Source organism: Camelus dromedarius, chromosome 14, assembly GCF_036321535.1.
Source record: "Camelus dromedarius isolate mCamDro1 chromosome 14, mCamDro1.pat, whole genome shotgun sequence".
NCBI classification, from domain to species: Eukaryota; Metazoa; Chordata; class Mammalia; order Artiodactyla; family Camelidae; genus Camelus; species Camelus dromedarius.
The window spans coordinates 38,945,053-38,958,910 of NC_087449.1; the positions used below are offsets into that span (position 1 = coordinate 38,945,053).

General features: G+C 54.2%; 1 protein-coding gene across 3 annotated transcripts in view; it reads right to left on the reverse strand.

Annotated features, from left to right (window-relative positions):
* Positions 1–1,463: 1,463 nt before the first annotated feature.
* RNF220 (ring finger protein 220) overlaps positions 1,464–13,858 on the reverse strand; it is a 210,415-nt gene continuing 198,020 nt past the window's right edge. For all 3 annotated transcript variants that reach the window (XM_031465590.2, XM_031465589.2, XM_064493642.1), the window contains 7 exons: positions 8,326–8,422; positions 8,034–8,120; positions 7,847–7,902; positions 7,635–7,713; positions 3,398–3,506; positions 3,176–3,250; positions 1,464–2,450 (listed from right to left, as the gene is read on the reverse strand). In XM_031465590.2, the coding sequence (XP_031321450.1) occupies positions 2,379–2,450; positions 3,176–3,250; positions 3,398–3,506; positions 7,635–7,713; positions 7,847–7,902; positions 8,034–8,120; positions 8,326–8,422 (575 nt within the window). In that variant the 3' untranslated portion in view covers positions 1,464–2,378. The remainder of the gene's footprint in view (positions 2,451–3,175; positions 3,251–3,397; positions 3,507–7,634; positions 7,714–7,846; positions 7,903–8,033; positions 8,121–8,325; positions 8,423–13,858) is intronic.

The following is a 13,858-nucleotide window of genomic DNA, read 5'->3' on the forward strand; positions in this document are numbered from 1 at the left end:
AAGGGACTTGGGGGGCAGGGATAGGCTTTGAAAGTTTGACAGGCAGCAGAGGAGATGGCTGGAGAAGCTCTGGGTAGGAGCTGACCCATGATAGTCTCAGGGGTGATGGACCCTCTGTCTTCCAGAGCCAAGCTCTCCCCACATCGCCTCCGCCTTCTGGACTTCCCTGCTACCTTGGCAGCCAATTCTTGTGCTGTGGCTGCATTCCTAGCCATGGCCAACAGGTGGCAGTGCTGCCTCTGCCATGCGAGGGAGCTGAAGGATCCCACAGTTGGGCAAGTTTCATACCCTCCACTCTGGGTTAATGTCTCCTATTAGACAGCATATGGCCCCCAGGGTGGAAGTAACCAGCCACTGAGTCTAAGGCAAGGAGAGGGGACAGTGGCAATCCGAAAGGAGCCAGCTCGATGGGAACTGGGCATTACCTTTTCTTCCAAACCCTCAGCCATCACCAGGGCTGCCCTGTGTCGACAGGCCACATACATCCCCTAGAATCTTGGGTCCGAGGATCCTGGGGCTCTGAAGGGCCTTCGCTTGACTCAAACCAAGGTGATTTATCTGGGTTCAGGGAGGGACAGGAGCTGCCAGCTGGACCCGATTCTGTAATATTTACTGCTGTGGTATCCCAGAGATGGGTGTCTAAGATTCGGGAAGATGGAGGGTGGGCCTGGTGTGTGCAAATGTGTGAAGGAAAGGAGTCTGGAGTTATGAAGATATTCTGGGGTCTTAATTTTAGCAGAATCCTGTTTTCTCAAAATGGCTTTGTGTGTTGGGTGAGGACTCACCTGCAGCTTTGAGCACCTGCCTGAGCACCCGGAATGCTGCTTACTTACCGGCACTGAGCAGACACTACTTCCAGCAGTGTCCAGTGAGGATGACCATTTGACAGAGCTCCATCTCCAGGGCTAGCTGCCCAGCCTCAGTCCCCTGACTTGAAGGTCTACTCTGGATAAAGGAGTTCTTACTGTTTCCGTCTGGTCTAGGCAGTAGCTATACAAGGCTGTTGGTCACTAAGATGGAGAACAGAAAAAAACCACAGGGGACGGAGATGGTGGTTCCATTTGTGGTCCTTGGCTCATTTCAAGGGACCAGAAAAGGATAGAGGTTTGGGGTTTGTGTTTTCACCCAAGCTTACAGCTGTTCCTGCCCTAGACTAGGGGATAGAGCATGCATCCCCTCTGTACCCCCAAGCTCTGACCTCTTCTGTGATTAATGAGCTGACGATTCTGCATCGATAAGGAATTAACCTGGAGCCCCTACCCATCAATAGTCAGGAGTCCAGGTCCCAGCCCCACCCCCACCCGAGACAGTGCTCTGGCCCCTAAGCAGACCAACCCCATACTGCTTTACAAACCCATAGCCAAGTCCTTTCATACTGCTGCCAGGAATTAACCCCTTAACTGCCTCTGTCCATACCACCCCATCACCCACCCCTCCCTACACACATACACACAGGCAGCAGCTGTCTGTACTGGTTTAATCCATGTCAAATGTAGTTTACAAAGGGAAAGGACAAGTACCTTTGTATAGAATATACAGACACAGCATCACACCATGGGGCCCACGAGAGGGGCAAGGGAGACAACACTTTTCCTTGGGAACAGCAGCTTTAATCCCAGGAAAGGTTCTTGGCAGAAGGCTGGGCAGCCAGAAGCACCCTCATCCAGCCCGTCTCAGCCCCTGCTTCAGCTCGGCTCCCATCTCCTGTGCCTCCCCCCCCCAACTCCTTATGAAGAGCCCCAGGAGCTAAGACTAAGGAGAGGATCATGTCCCTTGGGGCGTGTGCCCCACGTCTGGGAGAAGAAATATACACCACTGAACACCGAGCACATGGGAGAGGGAAGGGACACCACAGGAGAGGGAGTGGGAGAGGCAGGTACCCCAAGAGGTGGGTGGGCCGAGCCCCCAGCCAGCCCTGAAGGAGGCACTGCTTCCAGGTGTTCATAACAAAAGAAGAAAATCATACAACCGGGGGAGGGGAGAGGGCCAGCTGTCCCATTTATACACAACATTGTAAACATACACGGTCTATATTACATGTGCTTCAGTCTGGTGTTTGCATGTCTGTCTGTCCATCTGTCAGTCTGGGGGCTGGATCTCAGGAGCCTTGCCGGGCTACTCCCCCACTCCCGCCTCCATGCCCCACCCTGGAAACAGAACCTGAAACAGGTATGGTCTCCAATCTTGGCGGGAGCCAGCAGGCAGGGCCTGGGCCTCAGCCCCTACTCTGGCTTAGAGTCCTGTGTGTGTGCATGTGTGTGCGTGCGTGTGTGTGCATGTATGTACACGGGGAACCTGTGTGCAAGTATGTACAAGGGGGGGTCATGTCACAGGCGGAGCAGGTGGGGCTCAAGGCAGGCCTGCCTGGGGTGGCTAGCTCACAAGTAGATTCTCCGTAGGTCTCCAGGTGCTGTGATGGTGTTGCACTGGGGGCAGAGCTTCTTGGCACCCTGCAGGGAGAACGGGGAGGGCTCTGGTGAGACCCTGTGCCACACATCTGCTGTGTGAGCACTTGGGTCTGCAGCCATGTCTCCCTGTACCAGTTGTGTGCAGGAACCTTGGTCCTGTCAGTCCGGGCTGGGGAGGCCTGGGCGGCCTCTGTGAGCAGGCAGGCACGCTCCTGTGTTGGGGGGATGCCAGGATCAAACCGCCTGGCCAGCCCCGCAGCGGGAGCCCCGGTAATGAGAACAAGGCTGGGTCCAGCTGTGGCTGCCGCGGCCCTAACGAGATTACACGCGGCCTTTGATCAGGACACAGAGCCCACGTCCGGGCCTTTTATTGCTGTCTCCGGGCGACATTTTAATGGCTGCTCCTGAGCGAAGAACAGGGGCAGGAGCAGAAGGAGCTTAGTAACGGGAGGGGGAGGGGCCGAGACCCTGGTCCTGCTTACCCACACCCAGCCTCCTCCTGACCTGGGTCTCACCACTGTATGTTTTACAGGGGCCTTCTGGGGGTGAGGGGCCAGAGGAAGGGAGCAGGCATTGAACCCATGGGTGGGGAGAACAGAATAAACCTGGGGTGGGGGGAGGGTAGTGAGCTTGGGGCTGAATATCCTGGCTTCCCGCTGTTTTCGATGCTTCTGCTCCCCCTCCCCTCAAATAGGCTCAAGCATAAGTATGGACATCGGGGCGGTACCCCAAATGGCCACCCCCTCCCAACCCCCGAGCCACTTCACCAGGGTCCGCAGCCAGCACTCCTCACAGTGCACGTGCCAACACTGGATGGACGTTAGGGGCATCGAGTATGAGTCCTAGGGAGAAGATGGGCAGAGAAGGGAGGGATCACTCTGAGGCTGTCCCACCCTCCGAAGGGCTCAGATCACAGGGCAGAGACCCTCTCCAACCCCCAAGGAGCACTGAAGCCAGAGCAGGGGCACCCAAGGTTCCCTTCCTCTCACCATGCAGATGAGGCATTTGTAACGGTCCCCACGGGAGAGCTGCCGTTCGAGCTCCCTGACCCGAGCCTTCAGGGCCTCAAACGTGGTCACAGCTGAATCTTCAGTGATTCTGTAAAGAGGATGGCATAGCTGGGCAGGCAGCAGGCTGGCATCCCTAACCTGAACCCCCAGTCCACACCTCCCTTGACTTCCAGAAGCACGTATGTGAATGTCCTCTAGATATGCCCCCTCCCCAGATCTGCTAACTCCACATTCCAGAACTTGCTCCTCCACCTCCATCCTAATATATTTCTAAACCAGATATCCGGGAACCATTCTCAAACCACTCCTTTCCAGTCACCCCCAACATCCAAAATCTGTCACGGAGCTCCAAATTACCTCTGGCATCTCCACTTCTTCCCACTGCTTACCACCACTAGTCCAGGTGCTTGTGGCTTCTGTGGATTACTTCACCAATCTGAATGTCCTGCCTCCAGCCTCCTCATTCCATTCGGTTCCCCTAAGCACCTAGAACCCTGCACATTTGACCATTTCTCCTTCCCACACTTCAGTGTCTATCTCAGAGTAAAGCTTTGCCAAACTCCTCACAAGCTTACATGGGCCTCCGCGGTCCGGCCCCAGCCAGCCGCACCCCTTCAGCACCCTGCCACGTACTTTACACTCCATCCACACCAAACTACTGGATTTCTACACACACACTTTTCATTCTGCTGGCCTCTCAGAAATTTCCACTTCCTCTGGATCATCCCCCAACCCGACTAAAGAGTTCCATCTCATCATTCAGGTCTAGTTCCCACTGCCTCCCAGAAGCCTTTTCCATTCCCAGCCAGTATCCCCACTGGTGGCTGCCTCTTCTGTGCTCCTCCAGCACCTGTACTGGACTTCACCACAGCAATATAACTGCAAATGTCTCTGTCTCCTCTGCTAGCCTCACTTCCCTGAGCAAACTGCTCACTCCACCAGTACGGACTCCGGACATTAACCCCACACTTGGCACATGAGTGTAAGTAAATACTTGCCAAAGAGAGCTGGTCTGATACCCAGGGAGAGTGAGAGATGCAGGGACTAGATGAGGCCCACATAATCTAGGTCCCTGGCTACAGGCCTAACCCACCTCCAGGGCTTCTGGTTGTTTCTTCCTAGGCACGTCAGATGCCCTGGTGGTCCTCACGCGTTGTGCAAACCCTGCACAAGGTCCCTACAACTTCCTGAAAACTCTCTAGGCACGATACTGAACAGGGAATAGCTCAGGCTATCTCAAGGAGTGATCCCTCCCACCCCTCCTAAAACAAGTGAACAGAACCCAGAGAAACTCACAGAGGAGGAAGAACACTTCCTGAAGGAGTAGAAGGGATGGTACTAGAGATGGGCCTAGAGAGTAATAATGACAATAATACAAATAAAAGCTAAAATTTATTAAGCACTTACTAAATGCCAAGGATTATACCGAGGGACTAAAAATTATTGTCTTATTTACACCTCACAAAAACCCCATGAGGAGATTCTAATACTCCCATTTTATATATAAAGAAACTAAAGCACAGAAACATTAAGTAGTCTGCGCAAAGGTTACATAGAGTGGAGGAGATGAGATTCAAACCCCAGCAGCCCGATTCTGTGATCAATCAGTAACTGTGTAACCATTACTCCACACTGGCTATAACCAGGAGACAAGCTCCAGGCTGAGGGAACAGGAGGAACCAAGGCCAAGAGGCCCAAGAGCCCCAGCTGGCTGGAAGGCGCACCTGTGGGTAAGCAGAAAGTGCTACAGCGGGAGAGGAGACTATATCCAGGAAGACCCCAGATGCCACAATCAGAAAGGGAAGTTTATCTTACAGGCAATTTATACGCAGTTGTTGAGGATGTTGGTAGACAGCTGTAAAGGGTAAGAGCCGAGGTTTAAAAGGTACATTCAATCAGCTGAGGTGGAATCACAAGGGCCGTGTGTGTGGGCAAGGACCATCTCCTAGGGTGGCCTGTTCTGCCAGCTTCGGGGAGACAGTTGGCCCAGAAAGCCTTACAGGCAGTCCGTCCCTGCTGGGCTAAGTGGTAGGGGGCATGGGTAGGATGGTGGGAAACCTGCCTACTCTCTGACCTCTCTCTTAGGGCACTAGCAGTGACTCAGAATGTGACATCCTGATGGCTGTGTCCCTATATCACGATGCTCTAGATCCATGATTCCATGGGTCCATGATTCTCTGTCCTGCCACTCTCGAGGGAAGCTGAGGCAGGCTCTGACTACAACTCCTTCCAGCACCAGTAGATTCCCTGGGAGCGTCCATTCAACTTTCCAGCTCTGGAAAGCCTTTACCATCCCCTCCCTCAGAAACACCTGCATAGCTGGCTCCTCCCCTTGGCATTCTGCCCAGTGCTGTGTGTGCCATGCCCACCTGGACTGCTAGTAAATTCCTGACAAGGAGACAAGAATGGGTAGCTGTGCTCCCTTCTTCTCCAAGGACCAGGCTGAGCATCTGCCTGATCCTATGTGGTTATTTCAAAAACTGGGAAACCAAGGCCTGGGGTTGGGGACAGCTCACCCCAGTGAAAAGAACTAACTCTCAAAACCCCAAACCAGAGGATGAGCTAGAGCTGGGAAGGCAAAAAGGATGGGGCCAGGGGAGAACGAACCATTTCCCCATCTCCAAAAGCTCCAAGGCCACATCCAACTCCAGAGCCCATCCTATCTTGGATTTGCTCAGCAATACGTGGCCTATTGTTTGCTCTGGTGAAATACCCAATCCTCCAGGCCCCTGACCTAGGTAGGCTGTAAGCTAGTCCTGAGCCCCTCTAGGGCATGGGGTAGAGAATTTCTTGGAAGAAGCCATGTCATCCTGCCTTTCTCCTTCTCTAGGTTGTGAAAAAGATCTCGGATGGGAAACCATAATGTGTCCAGCTGCGAGATGCCATGGGGACTGAGGGGCCCCAATCTTGACAGATCCAGACCTAATGGAGATCTCTCTCTGCACAGGACTGAGCCAGTCCCAGAGAGCCCCGCCCACTGGTGCCTGTGCTCACACAGGTGGGACAGAAGCCTCGACTCCCCCAGCCCTTGGTTGGTAGGACCTTCATGGATGACCACTGGCTCTGGCCCCCACCTCCCCCCTGAGCGCCATCCTTGATTAATGATCTTGTCTTTCTGATTTATGAGCAGCCCCTCCAGACGAGGGTGGGCGCCCCTTACAGCCCCGCCCGCCCCGCTCAGCTGGAGTAGGAGAGAATTATTAAATAAACATCCATACGTCATTCCCCCCCCCCCCCCAAGCTGGTTGCGCCGAACCTGTGCGGCCCGCTCCGGCGCTGACACGGAGCAGCTGCGGTGATTCATGGGCAGCCGGGCCCTGTGCCGCGGCCCATACATCATGCCAGCAGCACTCGCGGCCCCGGCCGAGATAAACTGATCAACCACAACGGGCTGGAATGAATTTATGACAACACAAAATGGAGGGAAACAAATGGGAGGTGACCCTGGGCCACCGACCCAGCCCTGTACCGGCCTGCAATCCACTCTGCTGGCAGGAGGCAAGATGGAACACTGGCCCTGGAATGAAGAGGCTGCCTTTTAACCCCAGGCAACCTAGCCTCCAGAGGAGGGAGGGATGAGCGTGAGGAGTTAAGGAATGGCCAACAGCAGCAGCTCCAGGCAGCCAGAACTGGACAATGCCACCTCCTGGGGCCAAAATGGCCTTGCTTGGGCTTCTGGAAAGGCAGTAAGGTGTCCAGCTGATTTCAAATCCTTGTGGCTCCTGGGGATCCAGGCCAGGGGTTGCCCAACTCTGGGTGAAGTGCTAACAGTTCCCCCTTTCCCCTGCCAGAGAACATGGGCCAAAAATTCCTACCAGACATGATGAGACCCAATACTCCTGCCTAAAACCCACTGCAAGCGCCATCCGGGACAAGAAAAATGAAACCAATTTAGCTCCCGATTAAGAAACAGAAACTGGAGATGAATCAAGTGTGCCGGCTGGGCTGGGCGGCCATACATCACATTCCCGGGCGGAGGCCGCCACAACGAGCACGTAGGCAGGCCGAACAGGCAGGCAGGCAGGCCGCTCCTCCCTCCACCACAGCTCCCAGGGCCATGGCCGAGTGATCAATCCAGAGTCACACTTAGCACCAGCTGGACCCCACTGCCGGCTGTGTGCCCAGGGCAGCAGGCCTTCCTACTCGCAAAGAGATGGTCTCTCTCCCTCCTACTGAGCTGCGGTCCTAGGGGTCTCCCTCCTGGCCAGACACTCACTTCTCGATGTCGCTGTTCTTGCAGGTCTTCTGCATGGCCTCCTGCTTGCTGCTCTCACCGTTGCTGGTAGATGGCATCTCTGCTGGGACAGAGAGTAACTCACACTCTGGCCAGACTGGGCAGCCCAGGTGAGGGGTTGGGCTTGAGTCCATCACCACCAATGGAGAGACATCCCTTCTTCCCCATTACTCCTAACCTGGGTCAGGACTTACCATCACTGGCCCATTTCGAGAACTCAGGTGTGATGCGTGTGCTGGGAGGGCCGCCACTAGAGGAAAGGAAGGAGGAAGAACAAAGTGAGCCCCGAAGGCAGGCAGGATGGCCCTGAAGGGCGGGTACTGGGTGACACCTGCCTCAGGGCTTCCCATCCGACCCACCCAAGCCTGTGCCCACACTTGCTTTAGGACTGCGCCCCGGAGTGCCTCTCTCTCCTTGGCTTCGCCAGGCTCCTCGCCTGTGCAGGGGATGACATCAGCCTCCGTGTATCTGGCATGGTGGTCAAGGACAATGGATCCTGGTTTGCAGTGGGCCAGGAGGGTTGAATCCTCAGGAGGGCTCCCCCTGGCCCACGCTGAGACACTGACCCTCGGGTAGGGGGTGTGTGGGTGAGTCCCAGAGGTGCTTGCTACTTTTCTTCTGCCCTTGGCCTGTCCCCCCAGCCCCACCTTGTCCTGCAGTGCCCCAAGGATACTGTGGCTTCCCATACTCCAGAGTGTCATCCCCATCCACATCCAAGTCAGCATCACTGTCCGGATTCTCTTTGCCGCTGCACATGACGAAGCCAGAGCCTGTGGGAAGCAGGATGTGAGGAGGGCCAGGGGCCAGCAAGATAAGGCCAAGAGTGTCCCCTTCTGTTCCCCTAGGTAGGGGTCAGGTTTTAGGCTTGGGATTTAGAGAGCCAGATATTTGGATGCTTTTGATTCTGACATTTCAGTCCTTTTCACTCTGTGTACCTCATTCTTCCCTGCACTGCCTGCTGCTCCAAGTGGTCTCTGCTCCTAAACTAGCCCATTCGTACACTAGGTCAGGTCCTTAGGAGACAACCAGTCTAGGCCTGTTGTCTACCTGTCTTCCAGTTCTAGAAAAAGCAGGAAGAGGACAGAAACATTCAGGTCTATAAGATCACCCCCATCTAGAACCTGGACACCCTGTGTCCCATGGTCTAGCCTAACAAGTCCACTAGAGACAGCAGGCTGGCTAAGGCCAGTCACAGCCAGCCATACAGCGGGACCCCCAGCCAACGTCCTGATTTTGGCCGCCAGGTCCTTGCCAGCAAAAACACCAGGCAGCTGTTCAAATATTTGATGTCTGAAGCGCCTGACATTAATTATTCATCCCCAACTCACTCAGCCTGGATTCCTGGACAAGTGCAGTTACAAAGGGATTAGAAGGGACAGACGAGGGAGAGTAGGCATGCACACCTGCTTCTCAAAGTAGACCATGAAGGCAGCCAGGCTGGGCGGAGGCAGGGTGAAGGGCTGGGCAGGAGATGACCCCACCGAGGTGTATCTGGCAGCCACAGGCAGACTCTCGGCCAGTGGGGCGGTGGTGATGTTAGGGGTGAGGTGCTGAAGCTACTCCAGGCCCACTCACCTGCCATGTGGTCTGACTCCCAGGGCCACCCTTCCTGATAGCCAAGGGTCAGGGGCCACAAAATTGCCTCTCCCTCCCCACCCCTGTCTTCTCCCAGTGGTCCCAGTCTCAGACCACATCTCACTAGCCAGAAGAGCAGCCCTGCTGGGGACAAAAAAGGCTGAAAGCAATGGGATTTGGGGTGAGCGAAATCAGAGATACGAAGCAGCTCAGGGTTCTGCCTGATGATCTCAGAAATCTCTTCTTGTCCATTCTTCCCACACTCAGGGCCTTACACTCTCATCAGGGTAACAGACTTGTAACAAGTCATCAACTCTCTCACCTGTTCCTTCACCCTGTTGCCACAGTCCTGACCCTTCTCTTCCCTGCTCCACCGCCATCTGCAGCGCCCTGCTGCATGCACGGTCAAGTCTCGGCTCCTCAGCAGACCCACGAAGACCAGGATGCCGCACTTTTCCACTTTCACCCTTCCCCTCACTTCACTCCATAAGCCCCATGTATACGGACAGGCTGCTTACTACACCTCAGACATCACCCGGCCTGTCCTGCTCAGGCTTTCCACTCCATCTAGAATGTTCTCCATCTTTCAAGCCTATTTCAAAAGCACCTCCTTATCCTCCTCCTCCAGTCTCTGGTCTCACAAAGGTTCCACATATCCCAGAGGAAAGCAGCACGAGAGAGAGAGAGGTCAGGCACTACCTGGGCCCCACCCCTCCCCGCCAGTCCTCATCTGCCCTCCACACCGAGGCACCAACAAACTAGAGGCAGCAGGCAGGTCAGCAGCAGAGCCATTAAGCTGAGCAAACACCAAGTTACAGCCCTGTCTCCTATTCATGGCCAGGTGTCCTGACAAGCAATTCCTGCCTCGTGGGTGAGTGGCACCTCTATAAACCCTCTGACAGTTTGGGAGACAAACTCCGCAATCAATCAGAATGTAGCTATCAGGTTCACTTACAGCCTGTGCCCCTCGAGCCCTGCCAACCCCCCTCCCCCAAGTACACGCAGCTCAGTAGTCGGCCTCACGTCCTCGGCTTAGCTTGGCCCTGCCCAGCCCTGCCTCGTGGGTGGGCAAGGAGCAGCGGAGAATCCTGGCACTACTCCTCAGCCCAGAATGGCTCCATGGCAAAGCTGAGGAAACAGGGCACCCAAAACTGCCAGGAAAAGTCCCAGCTTCTCAATGCATGAAGCAGCCTGGTGGCCGAAGAAGTCCTCTGCAGTCTCACTGCCTGCCAGGCCTGGACCAGGACTCATATTCCAGTGGAATACAGCTACTGCGGTTGCACAAACCCTCCATGTTTTTTCAAGCTCCTATGCCTTTGTACCTCCTGTTATCTCTGCCTAGAAATGTCTCCTTCCTGGTCTACAGAACAAATTCCTGCTCATTTTGCAAGTATGACTCTGCTCAACCATGCCTTCTGTTAACTCCTAGTACCTAATATAGAGTAGTTGCTCTATAAATACTTCCTGAAGGAACTCACTTCAACATGCTCTCAACCTTTACTGAACTCATTCTCTGCCTGGTTTGGCACTGAGGACAGGGTTCTCACATCTGATCCCTACCCTCAAGGTGCTGAGTGTGGGTTAGACTTCCCTAGATCTTTCTACATAGGGGTCCCTTCCTTGGCATCCACCCAGGCTTCTGTGCAACTCTAAAATCATATTTATTACACCATGTATTATCACTGTCCCTTACCAGATTGAAAAGCCCAAGTCTGACTCATTGCTGTGAGCTCAGCAGAGCTGGCCAGGCCCACAGCAGGTGCCACACAACACACCCCAGCAGTAATGGCTAAATACCGACAATGCTGTTCTGTTAGGTTCTGGGAGCCTTTGCCAGGAGGGTGGAGGGCTGCCTGGCTGGTGGCCCGGAGAAACCTCTCAGGCCACAATCTTTCCTTTCAGATCCCAGCTCTCAGGTGGGCAGCGACCTTCTGCTCCTCTGACCAGCCTCGCAGGATGGAGAGCACGACACTTCTTGTTTGTCACAGAAAAGGCCTCTCTGTCTCTGGTCTGAGCAGTTTACTCTGACCCTGACCCCATCTTGCCAGTGGAGACAGATGCTGGGAAACTTTCCCTACCCCCACAGATGTTCATAACAGGCTGCCGCCGCCGATTTCACTCCTGTGCTACCCTAGCCTGCTCCAACCTCCTTCCCAGCACATTAAACTTTATTTTCTTAATGAAATGTCACTTGCTGACTTCTGGCAGAATCATAATAAAAAGAAACGGCCATAAAGCCGTTTTATGCAGACAGCACCCCTGCCAGCTTGCCCCCCCCTCCCCTTGCTTTGAGAAGAAGGCTCCACAGTCATTTTATGTTCTCAGCTGCTGGAATATCCCAGGCCAGTACTCAGAGGCAAGATGGCACAGAGAACTCCTTTCCAAGCCTCTGGCTCCTGTTCCGTGTAGCTCTGGGGATAACAGGCAAGCTGCCACTCCTGCTGCTACTGTCCAGGGAAGGGACTCTGCCCTTGGGCCCTGCAGGATGACCCAGAGTACCCTTTAGTCACCAGGGAGGCCCCCTTGCTGCAGCTCAGCCCCACCTTAATGTGGCACAAAGGGCTGGGCTGCTGCCCACAGGAAGACTAAGCCTGATGGTCAATGATGCTCAGCAGAGGGGAGGCCTGGTCCTGGGAGGGCAGGCAGTGTGAAAAACCCCCTCCCTCCAAGTGGATACTTAGCAATAGAGAGCAAGAAGGTTAAATGCAGAAATGATAAGCAAATCTAAATTTTATAAAAATGATTCCTCTCCCATAAACTCATTTCTTCTTGGGTCATCACGAAGCCGGGGTGGGGGAGGGGGGGAATCAGTATTAATTTAATCAATTGATCAGATGATTGATTGAGAAACTGAAGATGCCCGTTTACTGAGGGCAGTAACGTCCTGGAACCTGAAACCACAAAAAAGAGTCATCAATTTCCTCACCTGCTGCTCCCAACAAAACCAGAGCCCAGGGAGAAAGGAGTCCTGAGGTCTCCAGAGGCCTGCACACTCCAAGGAGAGGTGGGGGTGGGAAGGGGGGCGCAGCAGCAGCTTCCGGAGAGTTTTACACTGGAATTAGTTACAGATGCAGTTACGGTGTCTTGTGTAAACGCCATCGATTGGGGAGCTGACAGTCTGGGGAGCTGCGATGCGGGACAATCAATCGGCCTGCAGTGTCACCTGCCACCTCGCTGAACAGTTGACAATGCAATTATCCAGTGTGGAGGCAGGGAGTTGGCGTGTGTCAAACGCACTTAGCCACTTTCCGGGCCTCCTCGATAACGCGTTTCACTGCCTCACGTCAGGAGAGACGCAGAGAGACAGACGCCGTTTAAAACCATTGATACTTGTTCCTTCTGCCGGCACTCTGTCCTGGCTTAACAATTGTGTTGCAAAAGGCGATTAAATCCCCATCAGTCGCCACAGGGGACAGAAGGTGCCCTGCTCCTTGCCACCTCTCCTCGCCCCTCCCACCAGGCAACAGTTACAACTGAAGGTGGTAAGGAGTTAGAGGGCAGCAGCCCTAACAGTCTCCATTCCAAGACTGCCTCCAGCAGCCGGCTGTTCCAACACCTGTCACAGACTGGACCAGGCAGCAGGGCTGCGCTCGGGGACATATTTAGCATCAGCAGCTCCATCTTTTGGAAACAAACATGCCGAAGGAGCCAGCATCTAGGGCTAGGCCTACTTCTTCATGCCCTTGGACTCACACCTCTTAGCCCCTTGACCCATAATCTGGCACTAAAGTTTTATCAAGCAATAGCCAGTTAAAAGATCTGTGCCAAAGCTGCCCTGCCTGTCCTGTCCATGGTATCGCACATCAGGCTACTTGGAACCAGCCTCAATCTAAGGCAGGAACTCAAGAAAGATGCAGTCCCTAGGCCAGGATCTGGGCAGAGCACAAACCTTGGACAGTTGGTTCTCTTAGTATTGTCCCTGTCCCTTCCCTCAACCTGTTTGATTCAAAGGGACTCAATGCTGGATTCTAGGAATGCATTTCCTTCCAGGGCTCAAAGATGGAGTTGCAACACCTTCCATTTCCTGTGCTGCCTCCTGGGAAATTCATCCATCTCACCACTCATGTGCCCACCACATCACTGTCACAGAATCTGAAACCAACCATTCCACGTCCTCTTTCCAGCCTGTCCATTCCAAATATGATGAGCTCCAAGCTCTCCCAAACCAGATGGGTGAACTTTCACTGGCAACCAATGCAGGGGAGGGATCAAAGCTCCCACAAGTCTCTTCTTTGGGCCCAAGAGCTGGAGACAGGCAATGAAGAAAGCTGTGGCTCATTTGTCACATACCTCCTTTGGCTATAGGCAGGAGCATGTTTGTCCACAAGGGCTGTGTATTCAGGTTTTCCTTGTGGCCTGCTGCTTTAGCCTAGAGGCCCCTTGCTCTGCCCAGGGATGGCATGGGGCCCCAGAAGAGCATCTTTTTTCCCTAACTGCTGAGCTCTTTTAGGGCAATGTTGGTGAAGCACTAGGCTCCATTGCTGTCCTGTATGCAGTTATAACTCTGGGTGGGGAGGAAGAGCAGCAGCAGGTTAGCAAACCTAAGGTTCAGAGAGTACCAACAGCTAGGCTCACAGCCCAGGGTTTCTTCTAGAACTAGGAAGGCCAGAGTGTTTCCTAGACATCGAAAG